This window comes from Prionailurus viverrinus, chromosome A2 (assembly GCF_022837055.1).
Source record: "Prionailurus viverrinus isolate Anna chromosome A2, UM_Priviv_1.0, whole genome shotgun sequence".
In the NCBI taxonomy this organism is placed as follows: Eukaryota; Metazoa; Chordata; class Mammalia; order Carnivora; family Felidae; genus Prionailurus; species Prionailurus viverrinus.
In genome coordinates, this window is record NC_062562.1 from 23,038,586 (window position 1) to 23,061,114 (window position 22,529).

Below are 22,529 nucleotides of genomic sequence, written 5' to 3' on the forward strand. Positions count from 1 at the left end.
ATGCCTCACAGTGGAGCACAATTCTTATTCTGAGTCCTCCCCATCCTCTAGACACCCGAGGAGGTAGACGATACACCACACACACACACACACACACACACACACACACACACACGGATTCAATTTCTGACAACCAGCAGCATGCACTTGACCTTAAAGCAAAAACTCCATAGCCTGGGTACTTCTGGGTGGTGACTGTTTTGTTTCTTCCATCCCCCACTCCCACCCTTGGCTGACCACCCCAGGTCGCGCTGGGAGAGGGTCCAGAGACGCTGTCCCACCCTTCCTGGTCCCTTCCTGAACCTTACTCCTCTCAGCTGATGGGACTCCTTCCCAGCGCTGGCCTCCTTTTGCTAGGCAGCAGAATGGCAGTATGGGCTTCCCACAAACTGAAAGAGATGCCCTCTCTCCCTCTGGGCTTGCTTTCTTTAGCCAAGGGTGCAGGAAGCCTTGATGAGGGGGAGCCCAAGGTCATCAAAGCTCCTCTTGAGACACCTCCCATTCATCTCCTGGGTCCCCTTTCCCCTCACTTTTAGGCCTTGGCCACATAACAATGACCTATGGGTGGTTTCCAGTTTTCCATCTGTTCTGAGATGTGCCAGTTCCAGGGGAGAGTCTAAACAAGAGGGATCTGTGCCTGGAAAACCTCCCCTGGGCAGCTCCCCTCCCCATTTCCCCCTCTCCCTTCTGGGTTTTAACCAGTAACTGCAGTTTGGGAGTCTCCTGGCCAAAGGAGGCAGGCAACCCGGCCATGCCCAGAGGCACCAGTTCAGGGACCCAGTTCACATGTGGAGGCACTGGGAAGTGGCAGGAAGTGACTTGTTGAAGAAGGAAGCTCTCCTGGGATGCTGAAGCCACTCCATGCCTGAGTGTCCCTGAGTCCACATAGATGAACTTACTGCTACAAGAGAAAGGCTACTAACTTGTTCTACCCCTACAGCCTGTCCAGAAACTCTGGCTATCTAACACAGACCTTTTTCTAAAATTTGCTATATTCTCAATTATCTGGATTATTGCTTTTCTCCAGTTGCCTTTGCTTGTGTAGACACAGCCCTGGTAGTTTTCACTGCCTGCTTTGCTGTCTTTCCTCTAGAGGACAGTAGTGTTAGGCAGTGGTTGAGTGCAGACTCTGAAGTTGCAACCCTCCTAGGCTACTTTCTAGCTGTCAAGTCTCACACAAACTATTTAGCCTTTCAGTGCCTCAAAATCCCCTTAAACACACATATAAACACATAAACAAAACACAGAGAAATATAAGGACCTGTGGCAGGGGTGCAGTGAAAAGGAAATGGATGACCTTGAAAATCAGGGACATGGCAAGAATGGACGGTGAGGGTCATGGAGTACCCCGCATGGGTCACTTACCAGACGCTCCATACCTGCTCTTCAGAAAGCAGAACTGGACCTCATTTGACAAGACCGTTTATAATCTTGATTTATTCCAGTTACAGTGAATGGCCACACTTTTCACTGAAGAAATGGGAACAGCATTGAGTTATTGGGTACTTCCCCAGATTTCACTGGGGCCTTCCGCAAATTAAATAATTATATGCCCCCATTTTATCATTCAAAAAAATTCCAAAATTTTCTGACACACTGATCTGGCCTCAAGACTTCAGATACAGGATTGTGAGTTTCATCTGAAGATACTAATGATGTGTGTGCTGAGACTACACCCCACAAGGGTGCTGGAAGCTCTGTAACAGTATCTTCCATGGCTAGAACGGTGGTGCTCAGAACAGTGCCTGGCACCTAGTAGGTGCCCAAAAATATTTGTTGAATGACCAAACGAATGCATGAATGGATGAAAGTGTTATTTCCAGAGAACGACGTCAAAGGGAACCAACTGGAAATCCATTTTAAGCCTTCAGTCCACAGGGTGCTTCTCTGGAAAACCAGGCTCGGTTCTAAGAGCCAGTCCATTTCTGGGTGTTGGTGGACTTGCCTAGGGGGTGAGCAGACGGTTGAAAGAAGGGAAACCAATGTCTCTCCATCCCCACCTTCAAAGGTTCTTGTTCAATCCACCTCCAATTTGTGGAACTCCCTGTTTCCCCTTGCAAACCCCATGTGCATTTGGGTGTGCGCACTCAGATTGAGTCATCTGCAGGCACAATAGCAAGGCATCACCATGCTCCACTCATTAAAAATGCTTTTGAGTCTGTGGAACAAATAAATCAGTAGTTTTGGCTGCTCTCCCAACAGGGTTATTTCACCAAAACGGAGCGCAAGATAAGGAATTTACGAACGATCGCATCCCCTGTGCTGCCTTCCCCAGAGTGGGAGAAAGCAGCGCCTGGGTTGTCATTCTGGGAAAATCGACCCCCCTTTTATGCCCAGCAAATAATATTTTATGGCCCTGGGTTTATGGTGGTGTTTTAATGATCCACTGTAGAAAGGGGTTTTCTCTCCAGTCACTAGAATTTGTTAAGAAGGGCTGGAGGCCATAAAAGAGGGGTGGGCCCCAGGGACAAACAGACTCCATCTTCTGAAATAAACTAATAAAGCACCCCAAGATGTTTACTCCTTCGCCTCAGAGTCAAGACCAGCCGGGCTGCCTGCGAGGGGCCCACAGATGGAGCACTAAACAGAACAAAGAGGCCGGAAGGGGGTCGGGGCTTCCTCACCACCACATGGCCACAGTCAAAGTAATACCGTCGCATTGTGATGCCACCAGCCCCTGGGCTGCGGAGGACAGGGACCGCCTTGAGGTTGGAGGACAGTTTTGGACACCGGCCTGACTCAAGCTCTCCTTGTACTGTGTTCCCCTCACTGAGAGCCCTCTTTATTTTTATCATCAATGGTGCTTTACAGGAGGGCGGTGGGAGGAGGGGGGGTCTGAATGGATATTTTCGGCTTTTTTTTTTCTTTTAATTTTAAGGGGCATCAGGGCCAAACAAACCTGAGTCTGGATCCCAGCTCTGCCTCTCGCTGAGTGGTCACTTCCCCTTCTGCACCTCAATTTCCTCCCCTGTAGAATGGGATATATTAGAGATGTTCTAACAATTGATGTTCCAAAGGCCCCTGTAGATAGCTGTTGTGATTATTTCAACACTAGGAATGTCTGTCCCGGGGGCCCTGGGTAAAATCTGGAGACAAAAAAGTTGCCTCAGGAGGGGTGGGGGAGGGGTCCCGGAAAAGAGGAGAAATGTGAGAGGCAGTTATAGGATTATCTGCAGTGTCTGCATGATAGAATCCAATAAGTATGAGGCTGATAAGATAATAATGACTAATGAATAATGGTGACAATTGCTGGGGACATTGTTTGAGCTCTTACTATGCACCAGATGCCGCCTGTTTGAGCTCTTTATATTCATTGATGTGTTTTATCCTTATTACTTCATGAGATAAATCCTATTATTATCTGCATGATATGGAGAAAAGGAAAGGTTTAAAGAGGTCACAATTTCTATAAACTCAAGCTGTTTTAGTGTCCAAAGCCCAGGGTATGAACCCTGGCAATCTGACTCTAAATAACAGAGACTTAACGACCACACTTCATCTACCTATAGAGACAAAACTCGTTTTTAAAAGGCGTCTTCCTGGTTCCCCAAGTATGCCCACACTTTCTCCTTGGGCCTCTCCCATATAAAGCTTACTTTCAGTGGAAAGAGTCTCTCCTGAAAGCTTCTGATTCACTCCCATAAGCACTAAACAAGAATACCGGCAGAATCAGCCACACCAACCGGCCTGTGGAAGATTTGTCCTCTCTTCGTTAATCAGCTTACTATGAAGTCCTGACTTTCCGCCCTCATTCTACCACTACCATCAGGAACCACAGCATCCATACTGGGCAATCCGCCTTAAATTCTGACCTCATGTGGAGCAGCATCCCGTGAATTCCCCATTATCTGGAACTAGTTTGGTCTGGTGTTCCTCCTGTGTTATCCCTGAAGCATGGGTGAGGACGTGAGGTCTCTCTCACCAGGGCAGCTCAGAGTATATCATTCCCCTGTTTAAAGTCCTTCAAGGACTCGCCAGTTTATCGGATAAAGTCAAAACCAGTCCCCACCTGCCTGCAAGGCTCATCAGAATGCATCTTCTGCATTTGCTGTTCCCTCTGCCTGAAAAGCTGTTCCTTTGATCTGGGTACTTCACACTATTCAGGTCGCCACCTCAGCATGCATATTAACTTAACGTAGCCCCTGCTCCCCCTGCCGATGATCCTCTGTATGATTTTCTTCTTTCATCCTGACCTGAAATTCTCTGACTTCTTTTGCATGAATGTTTATTTATTTTCTGTCTCCCCTCACTAGAACGTCAGCTCCAGGAGAGCAGGGATCTTGTCTGTCTTGTTCAAACCTATAACCTCTAGTAATTGGCACAGAGAAAGTGCTCAGAATAAATGAATAAATGAATGAATGAATGATCATACCCATAGCCCTCTAACTGCTAAGCAAGAGCTTGAAGCCTGGTAATCTGACTCTAAATAGCAGGGGCTTAACCACCATAATGTATTTGCCTATAAAGAAAGGAAAACTGTTTTTTGAAAGGTGTCTCCCTAGTTCCCTAAATGTGCCCACACTTTTTCCTCTGGCCTCCTCCACACAAGGCTTACCTTAAGTGGAAGGAGTCTGATAAGAGAAATAGTTTTCCTCTGAAGAAAGACAGTATTCTATTACTCTCCCTTCTTGTCATACTGTTTCTTTTGAAAAGTTTTCTCTTAACTGGCATTTTCTCATAAAAGACAGCTGAGATGCTCAATCTTGTTATCCATCCCGTGTTCTATGTGGGCCAGTGGGCATCTAGATACTGGGTTTAGAACGCACATTAACCATTTCTGGGGGGACACAAGTCCATTTAGTAACATAGAAAGAAGTTGACTTTCTCATCTGAGAGATAGGAGAAAATGCTGGAATTTTTATTTTGCCTTATTTTATTTATTTATTGTCCACAATTTTCAATATTGCGTGCCTAAATCTGTGTGTTGGGATTTGGAAATCTGATTTAGTAGTTTCATTATTACTTTTGCTCCCAAACAACGCATTATCCAGCCACACTCCTGGGTATAAGCTCTTCAGCCAAGTTCCTTTCTCTGGAAGAGGAATCTAGAGAAGTATAATATTTTTCAAATTTCTCGGACTTAGACATGCTGTGAAGCTGACTGGCAGAAAAATAAAATCTCATTAGACAGCATCTAGATAATGAGCAGATTTGGTTCTAACTAGAGTCTAATATAGATCAAACCTATCCTTTCTAGATAAGAAGCAATGAAGAGTCTTTCTTTTTTTTTTTTTTTTTTAAGAGTCTTCCTTTCATGACCACCTACTAGGAGGGCACATTTGGATGAGTGTTAAAATAAATTTTTCCCAAAGAAGAAAAGTATATCAGGGCATCTCAAAACTACTTAAGAATATGAAAATCTAGGGGCACCTGTGTAGCTCATTCGGTTAAGGGTTCAACTCCAGCTCAGGTCATGATCTTGTGTTTTGTGAGTTCAAGCCCTGCATCAGGCTCTGTGCTGACATCTCAGAACCTGGACCCTGCTTCAGATTCTGTGTCTTCCTCTCTCTCTCTCTCTCTCTCTCTCTGTTCCTCCCCCACCTGTGCTCTCTCCCTCTCTCTCTCTCTCTGTCTCAAAAATAAATAAAAAGAATATGAACATCTTTGTTAATTTCAGCTATGTAATAATTTTTTATATCAAACTAATGATGGAGAAAAATTTTAAGACATACATAATAGCAAAATATCGAAATAAAACAAGACAAGAGTTTCACCATTTGGTCAATTACTTGGTCTTCCTGACATCAAGCTGTGCACAAACCATCTAGGAAGCTGAGGGCATTTTTTTACTTTTCAAGAATGTTCTGACTGATCATAGCACTTACACATCTTACTGAATTTTAACTGGAGCGACTCTAATATGATTTTTTTTCTTCTGTGCAAATATTCTCAACCTCCTTAAAAGAGACTGCAAATAATTCTAAATAGCCGAATTAAATCCCAAGTCCTTTTAATTTTGTATACTTTGCTGTTATAATCTTCAATGCTTAATAAAGTGACACTGTTATGACTTCCCAAATCTGTCTCAATAAATCAGCGAATTTCAGATAAAAGCTTCTTACTCAGTTTAATCCTTAATTCAGTGATCTATAAGTGTCCATTAAGGTCAAGTGACAATTCATTGACTTTGAAAAACATGAGAAACACTCCCAGGGCATAAAAGATCCCAATGTCGCTGAATGTATTTAAAGTAAGTGGTTTTGACTTAAGCAAAGATTTCTACTTAACCCAGAAGAAAAGCAGTCACTCCTTGGAAATACCACAGAATTCAGGGACATGAAATGAATAATGGCAAAGGATTAAATTTACCTATTCCAGCCTGTACATATATCTACTGAGTATATACAGGAACATGATGGCTCCACTCACGTGTTGCTCATGGACAACCCTGTTCTTCTCAGCTCAGGAGCAAAATCCTCTCAGTCATGTAGATATGTCATAACAGAGATTAGTGGGTACACAAGCACCATCCCTCCCTGGTTCTGCGTGTTCAATTTGAGGATGTTTTCAAACATCTCTTTGCTATTTGAAAACAGCATTCAATCCATAGTGATAGCAGTATCTATTTCAAAATTCAACAACAGAAAATTAAAAAAAAATCATACATTTAGGGTCAGTTTGTCAGGAGTAAATAACAGCTACAGAAAATAAATCAAAGAGCAGTTTAACACATACAGAAAGTAATAGCCATAGGCATGACTGATAAGGTATTCATTCATTCATTCATTCATTCTATTGGTTTCTCATTCAAATGTATGCATGGATTGTCTACTGTGGGTCATCAATTATTCATTCAACAAGCATTTATGGCATACCCATTCATTCATATCAAATTGGTATTGTATGTGCCAGATTATGTTGCTTTGTCCAGTACAGCCAACAGATAATTATTGAGCACTTACTAAGTGCTAGACCTTAACAGGTTCTAGAACAAAGGCTCCAATGAATGGGTGAGATGCAAACCCCCAAAATGTGTTTGTAAACATATCCTGGATGTTATTGCTACTTAGGTGACGTCATTGGGCCTGTGGCTTCTGAGTGTGTTTGGAACAGGGCTTAAAAGGCTTAAGAACCAAGTTCAACATTAGGAATTCTTCTTTGTGCTAGTTGGCCACCCTGGAAGTCCCAAGGGGGTCCAGCAGGAGAGAGGGGTTGATTCTGATCCAGTGGGTCACCCTTTGGAGACACCCCCTGTAGCCATGTCATTGCTGGGGCTCCCAAACATTGTCATCTGATAGGAAGCCTAGCAGAGGCACTTTGGCCTCTGTTTGAAGAGGCTGGTTTGAAACTGGGTGAACTTGTAGCCAAAAGTCTCTTTTCCACACTCTTGACTACCTCACAGAAATGGAATCTGCCCCCACTTCCCTCCTGAAGCAGTCACTCTAGTTTGTGCTGAGCATTTTACAATACCTAATATCATCGGACTTGACCTGAAGAGTAAGGGCTGTTATCCTGATGTCACAGATGGGGAAGTAAGCTTGCAGAGGTGACATCACTTGCCTTGGGATGCATAGCCAGGATTTAAACTCAAGCCCTGATTCCTAAGGGCAAAAGCGGAGGGTAGAGCTAGGAAAAGAAGAGGCAAGAAGGAGGGAGGAAAGCAGAGGAGAGGGATGGAAGGAAAGAAGAGGGGGAAGAGGGAGGTGGGAAGGATGAAAGACGGGGATAGAGAAGGAAATGAGGCAAAAAAGGTGCTGAGACCATTCTCCCAGGAGAGCAGTGAGAAAAGATTGTATCTGCTCTCTCCTCTTTGTCTAGAGAGGATTAGCCTACAGGATATCCCACACCCATGTTTAAATCAAAATTGTAATCAATGCATGTTGCCAGAGACCCGATGAAGTTTTCACAAGGCCAAAATTAGATTGCTTCTTTTTCTGAGCAACCTCATAATGGTACATTCTTCAGTTTGCTTCCAAAGGTCACCGTCCACGGTAGAGAGTTTTTGCTCAGGCCGTGAACCAATGTCTGTATCTTTGAACAGTGTCCCCCAACCAGGGATTTGATTCCCAGGTTGTTCATCTTTCTCTTCCTTTTTTGGTGAACTTTCCCCAATTATCTACTGTGTGCCAGGAATTATGCTAACCATTGGCTATGCAGAAATGAATGAGCCGTGGTCTCTGCCCTCAAGAGCTCACAACGAAGCAGGATATCCAGGCGCATGCAATAATGATGAGGAGTGTAATGCTTATTCACGCTACACAATAAGGTATGTGGGAGACAGAGCAAGGGAAAAAAGCAGGCTCAATACTAAAGAAAGGAGACAAAGGATTATGTCCAGAGATAGGGCATCAGTCTGGCTGTTCAGAGCTTTTGCCTGTCCAGCATTGATTCCTCCTTCCCTGGGTAAGAACACCTAATTCTCCCTTGAAGACTCACCTGTATTCTTCTTCCGGGTCAGATGACTCCACCCTCTTATTCAAGGTGTGGACCTGTGACCCACGCATGGAGTCACATGACTTTTCTCTGATTAGACCAATGAGAGGTGGTGTTGGGATCGTGTCTTGGCGGCAGCGCAGTAGGGGAACCCACCTCCCCCGGAGGTTGCTAACCTGGTTGGCTGTAAGTGTAGTCTCTGGGTGAGGGGTTGGGAAGTACCATGTGACCTAAGTGGCATGGAAAATGAAGACAGCCTAGAAGTAAGCAGAGCCCAGAAATGGAGGAAGAAGTAAGACATTAGCCTGACCGTGTTGGAGCCCTTGGATCCAGCTGTGTCTGAGGTCCACTTTACCCTCCTCACCTATCCTTCATGAAATCAGTTTGAGTTGGGTTTTATCACTTGCAATTCAAAAGGTTCTGACAATACAATACTATTTGGTTGTTTTAGGGAAATTCACATTTAAGCACAAAAGGCAAGGTCAGCTTTACAACTTAAACAGTAAATACCTGTTCCATTCCCTGCTGGGTTTGGATCAGCCCTCCAGAGTCTAAAGGAGATTTGACCTGACACCATCCTCAGGCTCCCTGGAGACAGAGCCCCTTGTCAGCTAAGAAAAACCATGGGGAATCACCATTAACGTATGGGTGGCGTGGAGTACGAGGTGAACCGATATATAAGCCAGGTGGGAATCTTGGGAGCGCTTTGAAGATAAGCCAGTGAGGTCCAAGCCAGGAAGAGAGTACGTGAGGGGCTTTTCTTAGAGACAAAACGCTCTGTGGCTAAGTGATGGATGCTGCAGCCTGTGACCTATACCTACATCTATAGGACATCTGGCTTTGACATACTTGGGACAATGAATGGGAAAATCAGCAACTGTCTTTTAAAGTTGACTCTTGATTTTTCTGGTCTCTCTGATCCTACTTCATTTGGAAACATAAATTAACTGGTTTAAGTAAGCTAAATCCATTGGGGTTTGATTTTGGGTCTTAAAATCCAAATGTGCGGGTGTAGAAAGGAATTTAGATTCCCTATGTTCATTAGGAATAATATTTTAAATACCTACTTTCTCTACGTGGATTCATTAATATATTCCACACAAAAATGCTTTCTGCAAGCCTCCTGTGTACCTGCCACTGTGCTACAGGCAGGACTACTGAGGTGGGCAAAATTTAGATAAAGTTCTAACCCTCAGAGAGCCTATATATCTTCCCTGCGTAAGAGACCATCTTCTAAGTGAATACATTCAGTCAGTCAGTCACTTACTGGTTTCTTCCTTGTACCAGCTTGTATAATTATGCATATTATATATGATGAAAATAAAGGTCAGATAGCAGGGTGTTCCAGAAAAGAGCTATTCTTTGAGGGTGAATTAACTGATGAACAGAGAATACAAAAAGTAGCATGTTAAACTCCTGCTACATTTCTAAACCTCCCCCCCCCCTTTTTTTTACCTTTGTTCAAACTGGAAAATCTATGATTTTCTTCCTCAGTTAATATAGTTGGATAAATCTGGTTAATACAGTCTCCTAAGACTCAGGCATGGTGGTCCAGTGGTTAGAGCTATACTGTCCAGTACAGTGATCACGAGTCGGATGTGACCACTGAACACCTGAAATGTGGCTCATCCAAATTAAGACAGGCTGTAAGTGCAAAATATAAACTGACTTTGAAAGCCTTAGTATGAAAACAGAGAAAGATGGTAAAGTCTTTAATTAATAATCTCTATATTGACTAGGTTGAAATGGTAGTGTTTTTGGATATTTTGGATTAAACACATATTTCTAAGATTAATTTCTCCTACTTCTTTTTCCTTTTTTAAAAAATATGGCTACTAGCAAATTTAAAATTAGGTACATGGCTCACATTATTTTCTGCCAGACATCACTGAGTTAAAACAGGACTCAGGAGTGAGAGTGAAGATTGAAATCTGGCTTCTCTATTTAATAGCTGTGTTCCACTGGATAACCTAGCCTCACTGAGCCTCACTTTCCCCCTCTGTAAAAGGGATCATTAACAGTCCCTACCTTTTTGGGCTGTTGTGGCTATTACATGAGAAAGTCTATTCATAGTGTTAGCACAATGCCTGGCATGTAGTTCCTTTTTAGTAAATGTTGGTTATCCAGTGTTGCCCCTGGAAAGTCAAGAGACTGAGCTAGAGCGGGTAACAACAGAAAAATATGCTATGGGAATTTGCAATAATCTCTGACACAGAGTTGTTTCCTTTTGATTTGCCATTTTCCTAAATCTGAAGTGCTCCCAACATGAGTATACTGTTAATGGATAGCCATGGCCAACCAGTCTCTTGTTTGGGCTAGGTGAGGACTGTATCTTGTCGTCATTCTTTGTGGAATGTTTTGGAAAGTACACGCAGTTACTATTACACATACTATGAATGTAGGTAGTGTTTCCTGAAAGCTGCCCATGTGTCAGACCTTGTGCTAAGCATTTTATCTACAGGTTGGGCACCCAATGGCCCAGAATCACAGGAGGGCCAAGAGATTTGCTTAGGGTCCCCCGGCCAGAAATCGGCAGAGACAGGACTCAACCCAAGTCCGTCTGACCCCAAAAGTCAATCTATGTATTGATTGAAGCAGAAATATTCTGGGTAATTCCCTGTGATCATGAAATCCTAGTGCCTTCCTCAGAGTTCCATGGACTGTTTAGACAGAGGAGGAAATCTGGCTTACCACAGGAGTTCCACATTGTTGCACCAACAAAATAGAATCAGAGATTTTACAGTAATGAAAAGTTCTGCTTTCAAAAGGTGCCCATTCTTTAGTTAGAAGGAAGCAGAGACCCCGTTCGATGCAATCCTTCCCATCTATGGCTCTAAAATACTACCAGCCAGAAACAAAAAGAGTGGCAGAACTTTCTCTCTGGAGAATTTTCCAGGACCTTACAAATATGACCCCATTAATCCACTCAATACCCGGATGAGATAGGTAGCTGCAAGTTATTATTATTCTCGTTTTCGAGATAGAAAACCCGAAGCCAAGAGAGATTAAGCAATTAGTCCAAGGTCAAGTGGTGAGCTAGACCGACCTGGAAATGAAACAATTATCTTCTGAAATTCCACTCAAATACACAAACTGATTGGCTTGTTACCACCATGTGCTGATACCCACTTCGATGCCCTCCACACGAAATGACTGGCTTTTAAATGAGATTTCCGCAGCTGCCTTTGACTGAATTTGTATGGATTGGTTTAATATCACTGTCCAAACTGACAACAGATTTTTTCCAAAATATCGGCTGAAGGAAAATACAGTTCTTTGCTCCAAATGTGGTATCCATTTTACCTAGCTCTGTTACATTTAATCATACCTACACCGTTCTTGGAGCATAAAGGGAGAATTGTTCCACAAAGAAAACCCTGCTTGTGTTTTCTTTTTCTTTAGATATAATCTGTAGCCCATAAAAAGGTTCAGGGGCATCTGCAATTTTTCTGTGATGTTTAGATTGAGAAACGATGAGCATAAATTGTCTCAGAATTGTACAAAACCCAGAATCTAATTGCTCACCTTTGAGCTTACTATCACTCTTCAGTCAAATACCCTTTACTCTTTTCAGCTGCACTCCTTTGACAGTAGGTAAAGTTATGTGAACCGAAGTCATAGGCTGGGAAAAGAGAAGACTTCCAGGCAAGCCAGGAAGAATCTTTGCTTTGAGCTGACAGTTGCAAAGGCATATGCACAGAAAATTGGTCCACTGGAGAAAGTGCTGCTAGTGGTCCCTCTTTGCCAAAGGCTCTGCCCCTCTGAATGTAATTTAAAATCAACTATTCTGTTATCAGTTTTGACTGGCTTGGGGCAACATGAGATATCAATGAAACCGTTGTTGTCAGAAGGAAAATAAGGTTCCGTTTCATTAACTTGGGAGGAGGGCATCTACTCTTTTAGAAATGGCCACGTGCCACGCTCTGAGCTTGTTGTTTAAGAATTCACAGTGGTCACTTTTGGATTTGTTGAATATCAGTTTCTTTGACAAATCAAATGATGCTCTTGGAGAAATTCTTCTTCCATGCCTCCATAATTTCTGGAAGTCCAGGAGACGTGGGACTGGTCATCCTAAGAGATTCCAATTCTGTTCCCTCTCACTGTTCAACTTGCTCAGCCTTTCACGACCCCTTTGGTCCTGTGCTGATGTGGACAGCTCCTTCCAGAAGCACAAACTCAACCTAAGCCTACTTGCTATCTTGCTAATAATGCACAGACATGGGGGGGGGGGGGGAGGGGAGGGGGCGGGGCGCGAAAAGAGTAAGCTTACTCATATTCTTCTTTCCAGAAATCAAGCACTGGGGGAATGCAATGGCAAGGCAATCCTTTCCCTGAAACCCACATCCACCTCCTCATGGACTGAAAACATGACACTCAGAAATGAAAGCATCTTTAACTAGTGTTGGGGGCCCAAGTCCAACATCTCCCAAAGGATTATCTTGAGCATTTCCAAAAGGAGTTATGATGTCTTAGGATTTCCAGAAGTCCTAGTATGTTGCTGTCTTGGGATATTTCCATGGATCCCACTAAACTACCTTGTCTGAAGGGTGTTGAACAGCATAGCATCATTTGCATACAACTGTGCTGTAAAATGATCTAAGAAAGGCACTGCATTACCAAAGGAATGCTAAAAACCAAGGCCATAGATTTTGGCCAGAGGCAAAGGTACTGATTCCCAACCAACCCACGACTAATCCTGAAGCCTTAATTCTTCTTCCAGATGTGAGCAGTACTGGGCAGGGAAAGAGAAATGGTCCTGTCCAGTAGTGCTTTGCTCCGCTGCAAGTCGTCCTTGTTCTGTTTTTCCAACCAGGTGCACATTTCTTATCATATAAGCTGGGCAGATCTTTTCTGTATTTTAAAAACCCAGTGTTTTATTGTCCCAAACCCTCACTCTTGACTTGAGTTCATGTGTTTTGTGGAAGTACAAGTGGTAATTACACAAGTCTTTCCTTCCCTGTCATTGGCAACAGTCACCAGGAAAATTTACAGCCCCCAATATCCAGATCTGGAAACTGGTTATTAAACATGGTCGAAGAAAACCCTGACGTGGCAAAATGGGATCTGAACAAGGGCCAGCCCAGCAGCAATTCTTGTGGGAGAATGGCTGGGAGTCAGCAAGGGACCACTGGTTTTATTTCATTAAATATTTTTATTGTTTATGACAATATTACTACTACTACCAGTTATCATTTCCATTTGTACAGAAACTATTATGTGGCTGGTATTGTGCTAAGTGCCCATTTGATCCTTGTTAAGGGAAAAAAAAAAAAGAACAACCCTCTGGGAATGTACTATAATTTTAGGATGAGGAAATAGGGAGGCTGCAAACTCAAATATGTCCAGGGGCCAAGCAGGTAATGCGCTGGGGTACAGGTGGCCGGGTGTAGCCTCTCAGAGAGAAATGAGGACAACAGAGGTACAAGCCACCACTGCCCTGTCAGAACATTCTAAGACACAGCACTGGCCAGACAAGAAAGATTCAAAGCCTGAATTCATTCCACAGGCATTAATTTTCTAGCTTCTGTAATTTGAATCTGGATTAATGCTTAATGACATTAAACATTTTTAGGATAAACTTTTAAAGTAAGACATAAATACAGACAGAAAAGTACACAAATCCTATCACTTGATGAATTTTCACAAATTGAACATAACCATGTTAACCAACTTTCAGGCCAAGAATCAGAATGTTACCAGCATCCCCAAACCACTTTTTTGTGCCCTTACAGTTGTGAACTCCCAAAGGTTAGCCAATTATCCTGACTCCTAACCCTCTAGATTAATTTTGTCTGTTTCTGAGCTTTATCTGAATGAAGTCACACAGTATGTTTGCTTGTATCTGTCTGCTTTCACCGCATATTACGTGAAATCCATCTGTGTTGTGGCACGTAGGGATAGTTCCTTCCCAATGGCTTTTGTTCTCAAATCTATTACTTGGTATGTTCCCCCGAATACCTTCCAACTATGCAACTAAGGAGGGCGACCTCCTTCTCCGAATACAGGTTCTAAACGTTGAAACAAGCCACTCAAAGACGTAGAGTTATGAAGAGAGTTGTATTGTTAAAATGTTCTTTCCAAACATTTTTCATGTCTTGTCTCATTTCCTGTTCTCACATCCCATGTCGGGTAGCTGAGAGACAATCTCATTAATGAGATTCAGAAGCAGAGGGTGCACACAGTTTCATGATTGCCTGTGAGCCTGGTGACTGAGATTTGGTTGAGATGCCTAGGTTGCCTGTCTCATGCTGAACACACATCTTGATGCTCCCCTCTGGGCCAAAGCTCTATGCAAATTAAACCAGTCTCCAAGGTCATTTTGCTGGGGGTCCTGTTGCTGTGCGCATCTGATGTTTGCCTCCTTTCTTATTTGAAAATTTGCATTCCCCTCGTGACGAACAGCACATGACTCCTCCCCCAGAGACAGGGATTTAGGGCCGAGGGTCTCACTTGCAACCTCAAAAGTGCTCCAGAATGGATGAATATCAAGAAAACAAAACCAAGAAACGGATGGCAAGAAGTTATTTGAGCCCTGGGACAAGCCACATCTGAAACCCACTGCCTTTAAACTGTTTATTGCATGAAGCAATATGCATGTATGTGCATGTATATATTTATTTTTGCTCACGTTATCTCGTGTTAGTTTTGTTTCTTTTATTCTTTTTTTGGCAGGGTGGGGTATGTGCAAAAGAAAAAAAAATCCTAACCGATTCCCTTATTCAAATACTTATATTTCTCCCCTCAAATTCAAACAGTCTGTAATGTCTTTATCCAGTGAGTTGCAGTTATGTAGGCATGGAGGTTTTGTCTTGAATTTATGCAAGGTTTTCTCCTGAGCCCTAAGTGAAGTCACAGTGGTTGGCACAGACAACATCTATTTTTAAACTATAGAAATTCTTGCTTTGCCCTGAGCTTGGGAAAGGGTCTCCTCTACCCACATTGATCATTTCTGCCATTGATGCATAAGTAATCCGAGAGAGGAAGGCGAGGTTAGAGGGGGTAAAAGGATTTTCAAAAAGAAGGAAAATCCAGTCCAAATGGTAAAGCTGTTGTTTCAACAATCTTGGTCCAAAATGCTTTCAGAACTGTTTTCTTCTTTAGCCAGTGTGTCCTCTGCACTGCCAGAAGAATATTCCGAGACAGAGATCTGCACTTTGAAAGTCTATCACAAAGAGGGGGATAAAGAGTAACTACAGTGGAGAAACCTAATAAATACGACCTCAGCCAGGTGATCAAGGTCAACATCAATAGTGAGAAGCCATGTTGATTGTGGGTACCCTTGAGATGCTGTGGTGAGAATAGCATTGAACCTCCATGGTCCTCCTCCTCAAACCCATATCCCTAGTCTGATCATGTGGAAAAAATCCCAGGATAGGGGCAACCCAGAATATATCTGACCCATACTCCCCAAAGCTGTCAAGGTCTTTATCAAAAATAGGGATAGTGTGAGCAAATTACAGCCAAGAGGTGCTTAAGGAGGCCTGACAACTAAATGTAATAAGGTATCTGGATAAGATCCTTGAATAGGAGAATGGCATTAGGTAAAAACTAGGGAAATCTTAATGAAGCATAGACTTTAGTTACTAGAATGAAGTAGGGATATTTAGTTAATAACAACGTATTAGTGTTGGTTCAATTAGTGGCAAATGTACTGTACTGATGTAATATGTTAATAATAGAAGAAACTATGTTTGTGGGAAGGAAGTTTATAGGGGAGCTCACTGTACTATCTGCTCAATTTTTCTGTACATCTAAGACTGTTCTAAAAAATAAAGTGTTAAAATAAACTGTATTCAAAAATTCATCACTGGATTTCTGTTGCTGCAGGAGGGTTTCCTAAAATTCAGAGCTCAAAAGGGTCCTTGAAATGATTAGAGTGATCCTTCTGGACATCTTAAGTAACTGTGAGCCACACTGTTAAATATGCCTTCATTGATTATTTTTCAATCCTTCTGATTCAGTAACAAAGCAAAATTCTTGGTTTGGCCCCAGAAACACTTCTCTAACTTTTGCTGGTCTCCCTTTTTAACAAAGAAGGAGAAAGCCTCAGGCTCAGAACTCTGTTTTCATTATTTTTACTGTTCTTCTAGCTGGTGATGCCTATGAATAGAAAACAATCCTACTTTCTCCTTTATGATAGTGGCATTTTTCCCTTACACTTATTTATTTATTAAAAAAAATTTTTTAATGTTTTTATTTATTTTTGAGCCAGAGAGAGACAGAGCATGTGCAGGGGAGGGGCAGAGAGAGAGGGAGACACAGAATCTGAAGCAGGCTCCAGGCTCCGAGCAGTCAGCACAGAGCCCGACGTGGAGTTCGAACCCACGAACCGTGAGATCATGACCTGAGCTGAAGTCAGACGCTTAACCGACTGAGCCACCCAGGCACCCCCTTTTACACTTATTTAAATAAAAAAGTGAGCCCATTCAATTTTTTTAAATTGCTTAACTAAGACTACATATTGTCTTCAGCTATAGCAAGAGTCAGGAAAGCAGCATTTAAATTACTGAGGTTAAGAGCCAGTGTATTAGGTCTATACCCTTCAGCATGGCACTCAAAGCCCTCTCCCACCTGGGGATTCTGTCCAGTGTCTTGTCACCAGATGTTTCACCCTGCAAACCCCAAACACCTAGGTCAGAGGTGCTGATGCGCAGACACTGGGGACTTAGAAGAAATAGAGAGGCCCATGGATAGCAGGTTTAAATCCAATGTCCTGTCAGAGCTCTCTTTTCATGTGTGGCTTGATTTCCCCTGGATCCATGACCTTGCTGCCTGGCAATCCATTTTCTCATAGTATTGGTCAACTGTGGCATTCTTGAAGCAACCAATTGCTTCAGGTCTCTGTGAGCTGAATGGCCATGTTGGAGCCCAAACTTGCAACGTGGAAGCACTGCAAGGTGGAAACAAATGGGATCCTCATCCCAGCCCCTACATCCCTAGGGCTGACTGAGTATTGAGTTCAAAGCCCAGCTCCACCACATAGAATCCGGGGGACGGTGGGTGAGGTGTGTAATCTCCTCGGGCCTCCCCTTCCTTGTCTGAGGAGAACGAGAATTCCCGCCTCACGAGATTATTGTGAGGCTAAGTTCATGTAAGCGCAGCATTTAGCACAACGCCAGCACCAGATGCATGTCCTGTAAACGTATGCTGGTCATCTCCGCTGGCCTAGAGTTTCCCTCACTACAAAGTGTGGATCACGACAGTGCCTACCTCACGAGACTGTTGTCGGGGACAAACAAGTTCATGTATGTTGGCTTTAGCACCACGGCTTGGTTCCTAGAAAATAATAATGTCCAATGATTTTTTATCTGCATTCAGTTATTAGTATAATTATCATTGTGGATTAGCACTTCTAAGAATTAGAACAGCTCTCCAATTTTTTTGTGAGAGCAGTTCCCAGATACTAGCAATTAGTCGAGGCAGATTCCTAATTTCAAAACCTCGGGTATACCAAAATCCAGTCCATGTGCTTCGCTGGGACTGACGTATGGATGAACTTGCAGATGAGTCCAGCAGTGTGTGGGCTGGTACCTTTCCTAACAAAAGGAGTGGTTTGTGAGTAAAAGAAGCAGGGGCTCCATCTGGCCAGCTGGGTTTACATAATCAGGCTTGAATGCGAGCCGGCTGCCTCAGGAAGTCCTATGAGGTAAGAAATTCTTGTCCAACAGAAGTTCTTTTTCTACAAAAAGGCAACATAATGAGAAGGGCATACTACTGCAGGTTGCCCCCCAATGTGCCGGACTGTGAGAGAATTGCACACACAGTGGCTGTGAGTCCATAAAGCAAATGATATGTCCCCAGTGTCGTCAAGGGCCATCTAGGGGGAAGATTTTATCCCACCCTCTCCTCCCCAGAGAGTCTTCAGGGATATGTATTTCTGTTTCAGGAGCTCTGGGGACAGTCTCGGACTTGCAGTGAACTTACCATATGTGCTCGAATCAGTCACTTCTAACTGGGCCTCAGTTTCTCCATCTGTCAAAAGAGAATATTGGACACATGGCATCTGACATACTTTCCAGCTTTGATAATCAATTACTCTTTGCTTGCAATAACGGGGAAGATGTGGTAGTTCATTTCTTGAAGTACAACTCAAACCTTTAAAGAAACCAGGAGCTGTTCCCCACCACGATCCACAGTTGGGCTGTGAAGGCTGGTGAGCCCTTGCACGGATGATTTTGTGTGTTTTTCTGGATGATTTTGTGTGTGTAACCAAGTGTATCCAGGGCTAGCTATTATTCCTGCCTGCCCGGCTTTCTTGTCCCTCTCTTCTAGAATAAAGCCCATTTTTTCCCTTTGGAACCTGCCCCTCCCACATCAGTGAGGCTGTCAATCACAGGGTCTCACCCTCCCAACTCCCTTGAATAAGGTAATTGGATGCATGATCCAAAAAGGACCAGTGAGTCCCTTTAGGGGGCTGATATGGATGCTTGGAGGGAGAGGGTCCCTCCTCTTAAATCCTAGCATACTCAAAGCTGTTGGGAATTATCTTTACCACCAAGTGAAAAGAACCCAGCAGTGACTGATGTCAACCCCACAGAAAGTACAGAGGAAACAAGGGGGAGAAGCAGAAGGGAGGGAGGGAGAGGAAGAAGTGGGAGGAGAGAAAAGGTGGGAAGGAGGAAAAGAGGGAGGGAGGGGCGCCTGGGTGGCTCAGTCAGTGAAGCATCTGACTTCCTCTCAGGTCATGGTCTCACAACTCATGAGTCTGAGTGCCACATTGGGCTCTGCACTGTCAGCTCAGAGCCTGGATCCTGCTTCAGATTCCGTGTCTCCCTCCCTCCCTGCCCCTCCCCCGCTCATGCTCTGTCTCTGTCTCTCTCTCTCTCTCAAAAATAAATAAACATTAATTTGTTTTTTTGTTTTTTAAGAGGGGAGGCATAGAAGAGAGAGAGAAGCAGGGGGAGATTGAGAGAAAGAGAAAGACAAAGGGACGGGAAAGCGGGAAGCAAGGAAGAAGGGAGACCCCTTCAATGACTTAATTCCTTAATATGAACCTCTGCAACCAGCTATGTGTAAAGGGAAATTTATGCCTTGACGACTTCAGTAAAGGGAGTATACACCTTCCCTTTGTCTTTCCTTTTTCTTCAAGTTGTTAGGTTCCTCAAGTGAAGATCCATGACCCGAAAAAGATTAGAAACCACCACAAAGGAGCATTTATTAGAGATGGAATGAACTCACTTCAGAAAGAAACAAAGTTTATTTGATGAATATAAATAAGGCGATCAGCACAAAGTACTTCTCATACACATGATAACAAATTTATGAACTGTACATACCTTGTATGTTGTTCTACTAGACACGAGGTTACGATGACTGGCTAATACATGCCCACTGGTAGTTTCTGAGGGTTCCTTAGTTTTATTTATTGTTTTCATATCGAAGTCCATAATCACATGGTCAATATTCACAACCCACATGCCACTCACTTGAAGAAAAATTACAAGAAGCACTATCAAACGAGGGTCTCTGGGAATTAGATACACTGACCCCTGGCAGCATTCAAACGCCACTCTACACAAAAACATCTCAGATAGAGCTTATGACAACACGTTGGAGGTCTCATCAGAAACACTGTTTAAAAAGTAAATGGAAACCCACTTTCAAATGAAAGTTGACACGCTGTTAACGTGCATACCGGATACACAAAAATCATTAAATACAAAATTGAGACTGTACATCAAAATCAAATGGGGTATAAGGTACAAGCCTGCTTTTGCACAGAGAGAAGACCAACTTCTCCTAAATGTCAGCCTCAACTTTTTTTTCAACTTCGTTATGATTAGAGGGCTGCCTGCTAACGTTTGCGCAAAGGAAATATCTTCCCGACATCACAGTGTTTGTTGTAAACCCAGAGACTATTTTTAAGATGTGAAAAGGAAATTTTTTTGGTAACCCTCCCCCCAACATCGGAGAATAGTACATGACATGGGAAAAGACGCTATGTTCGATGGGATTCAATTTTTAGGGGACTAAAGAAGATGCCCCCTAATGGTAAGGTTGGTAATACTTTAATCCAACAAAAGTGGGGCAAAAAAATGATCCCCCAAAACAACAGCTGTGACAGAATTGGCACGTACTTAGAAATCACTAACTATACACGGTTGGTTGCTTTTTCTGCTTTGAGGACCCTAATTTCCCTTGTGGATCTCCTACTTCCTACTTCAAGTATTCAGTTGCAGAGTTCAGGTGAGGATCCCGCTGTAGGAGGCAGTGGGGGCCGCCTACCTGAGGACATCCAAATTGTTCACGGGGACGCACTTGCGGCCTGGGTTTGCAGTGCGACCTGATGTCGAAATGTGCTGTATGTGCTTGCAAAGAACTCTGCTCATTTCTCCAATGGAAACCTAAGTCCCTTTGATAGTTAAAGGACAAACTTTTAAAACGTGAATGTATTTGGATTGTTTATGCAACACAAAAGCTTTACATAGTTCGCTATACTTACTGACGACAAGAACAAAGCCAGAAGCGAGAAACCTGCTTGAATATATTACTCCTAATGCACCAAGGATGAACAGTGCAAGTCAGACACAGATTCATGTTCCCCGACAAGTAAGGTGTCTGTCTTTTAAATACCTCTATGGCTCACGGGAGAGGTCCAGAGTTAATTGCACCAACACTTGGAAAAGTAATAATAACGACTGAATGCAATGCAAGACTTCAGGAACACCTGTGTAGAATCCTTTCCACAGCAGCAAAGAAAGACAACTGTATTTATTAAGGCCACTCATGCTTAACTTCACTGTTTATCCTTTTAAGAATGCAGATTTTCATTTCCCACTTGCATACATGTGGAAGGGTTTCTTCCATTGACGAGAAAGTGGATCGATACGAGAGTTGCACATATTTGCCAGACTGGTCATGAGTTTTATGAAGTTATAACAACTTTAGTTATTTTTTAATCTTCAGAGGAAGCAGTAGGAGTTAAATTCTCCTTAGTACCATGTCACTGTATGTAAAAGACCTTAAAATTTGGTCTCTTTCCCTGGCATGTGCTTTAAATAATGACGCTGTACCCACAGACATGTTGTGTAGAGCTATATACAGATACACAGCGTTTGTGATTATTCCTCATTCATCAATGCTTTCATGTTGGATGCTGAAAATGCTTTGGAATCCACGTTGGAGACATTTTTTAAAAAATGAGAAATGACCCTTCAAGCTTACACTGTTTGCACAGCATTTGGATCTTGAAATGTGAATGAGTCCCAGCTTCTTCATGGAGACCTGTATGTACGGGAATGGGAAGAGTCTGAGGCTTGGGCTCATCCCAGCCATGGAGATGTGTGGAACACACGGAATAGAAATATGTAGGTGCCTCAGGCTTTTGCCACTCTCCGGTACAAAACCGGGGCAGATAAAATTACGAAAGATCAATTTAGATGTGCCATGCATTGTCAAAGACACACACCATGTTCTCGTAAGGCGATTTCTTGGCAAGTATTAGTGGTTTAAAAAATTGATTTCATTTCCAACCTGGCCCAGAGGTAACTACTGGTTACACCATCAAAATGCGGTTCTTCAAACAGCGGATTAAAGAAATAGAGGAGGGTAAAGGCTCGCCGTTTTTGGTGTTTTGCTTTCTTTGTCAAACGCTCCATGCATCTTGGTATACAAACACTGCCAACACCACTCACGCACAGGATTTACACTTTTTGATAATCTAACGCATTAGGAATGACCACTTAAGCGGAACCAGCAGAAATACTGGAGGTGAAGCTAGTTGTCCAACAGAAGCAGACTCCACAGCTAAAATCCCATGGAGCTCAAATGTATTCAACGATGTTTAAGTAACATAAATAAAATTTATCAAATAATGACCTTCAGAAGAGATGATCATGTTTTAAATGCCCAAATCCTGACAAAAAGGAGGGTCTGTCATGTTTCTCCTCCTCCTCTTTCTTCCTGTCCAACATATCTGAATCCATGAGGAATGACATGAGATGATGTAGGAAATATCAAGTCGAACAGAACTGTGCGCCATAATGGAAATGAAAGCTCCTCTTCCAGGCCTGATGAGCGTTCCAGGTGGTGATGGCCAGTGACGTGAGCCACGCTGCAGTAGATTATCAGAATGTTGCTGCAGAGCTGCGTTTCCCCTTTAGTCTGCTCTTCTGATAGCTGCAACAAGAAAGCACACAATTTAGCAGGGGAAGCAA

General features: G+C 43.1%; 1 protein-coding gene across 1 annotated transcript in view; it reads right to left on the reverse strand.

Annotated features, from left to right (window-relative positions):
• Positions 1–19,501: 19,501 nt before the first annotated feature.
• Positions 19,502–22,529, reverse strand: part of ERC2 (ELKS/RAB6-interacting/CAST family member 2) — an 887,162-nt gene continuing 884,134 nt past the window's right edge. The window contains exon 16 of the mRNA XM_047850845.1: positions 19,502–22,491. Coding sequence (XP_047706801.1) covers positions 22,249–22,491 — 243 coding nt within the window. The 3' untranslated portion in view covers positions 19,502–22,248. The remainder of the gene's footprint in view (positions 22,492–22,529) is intronic.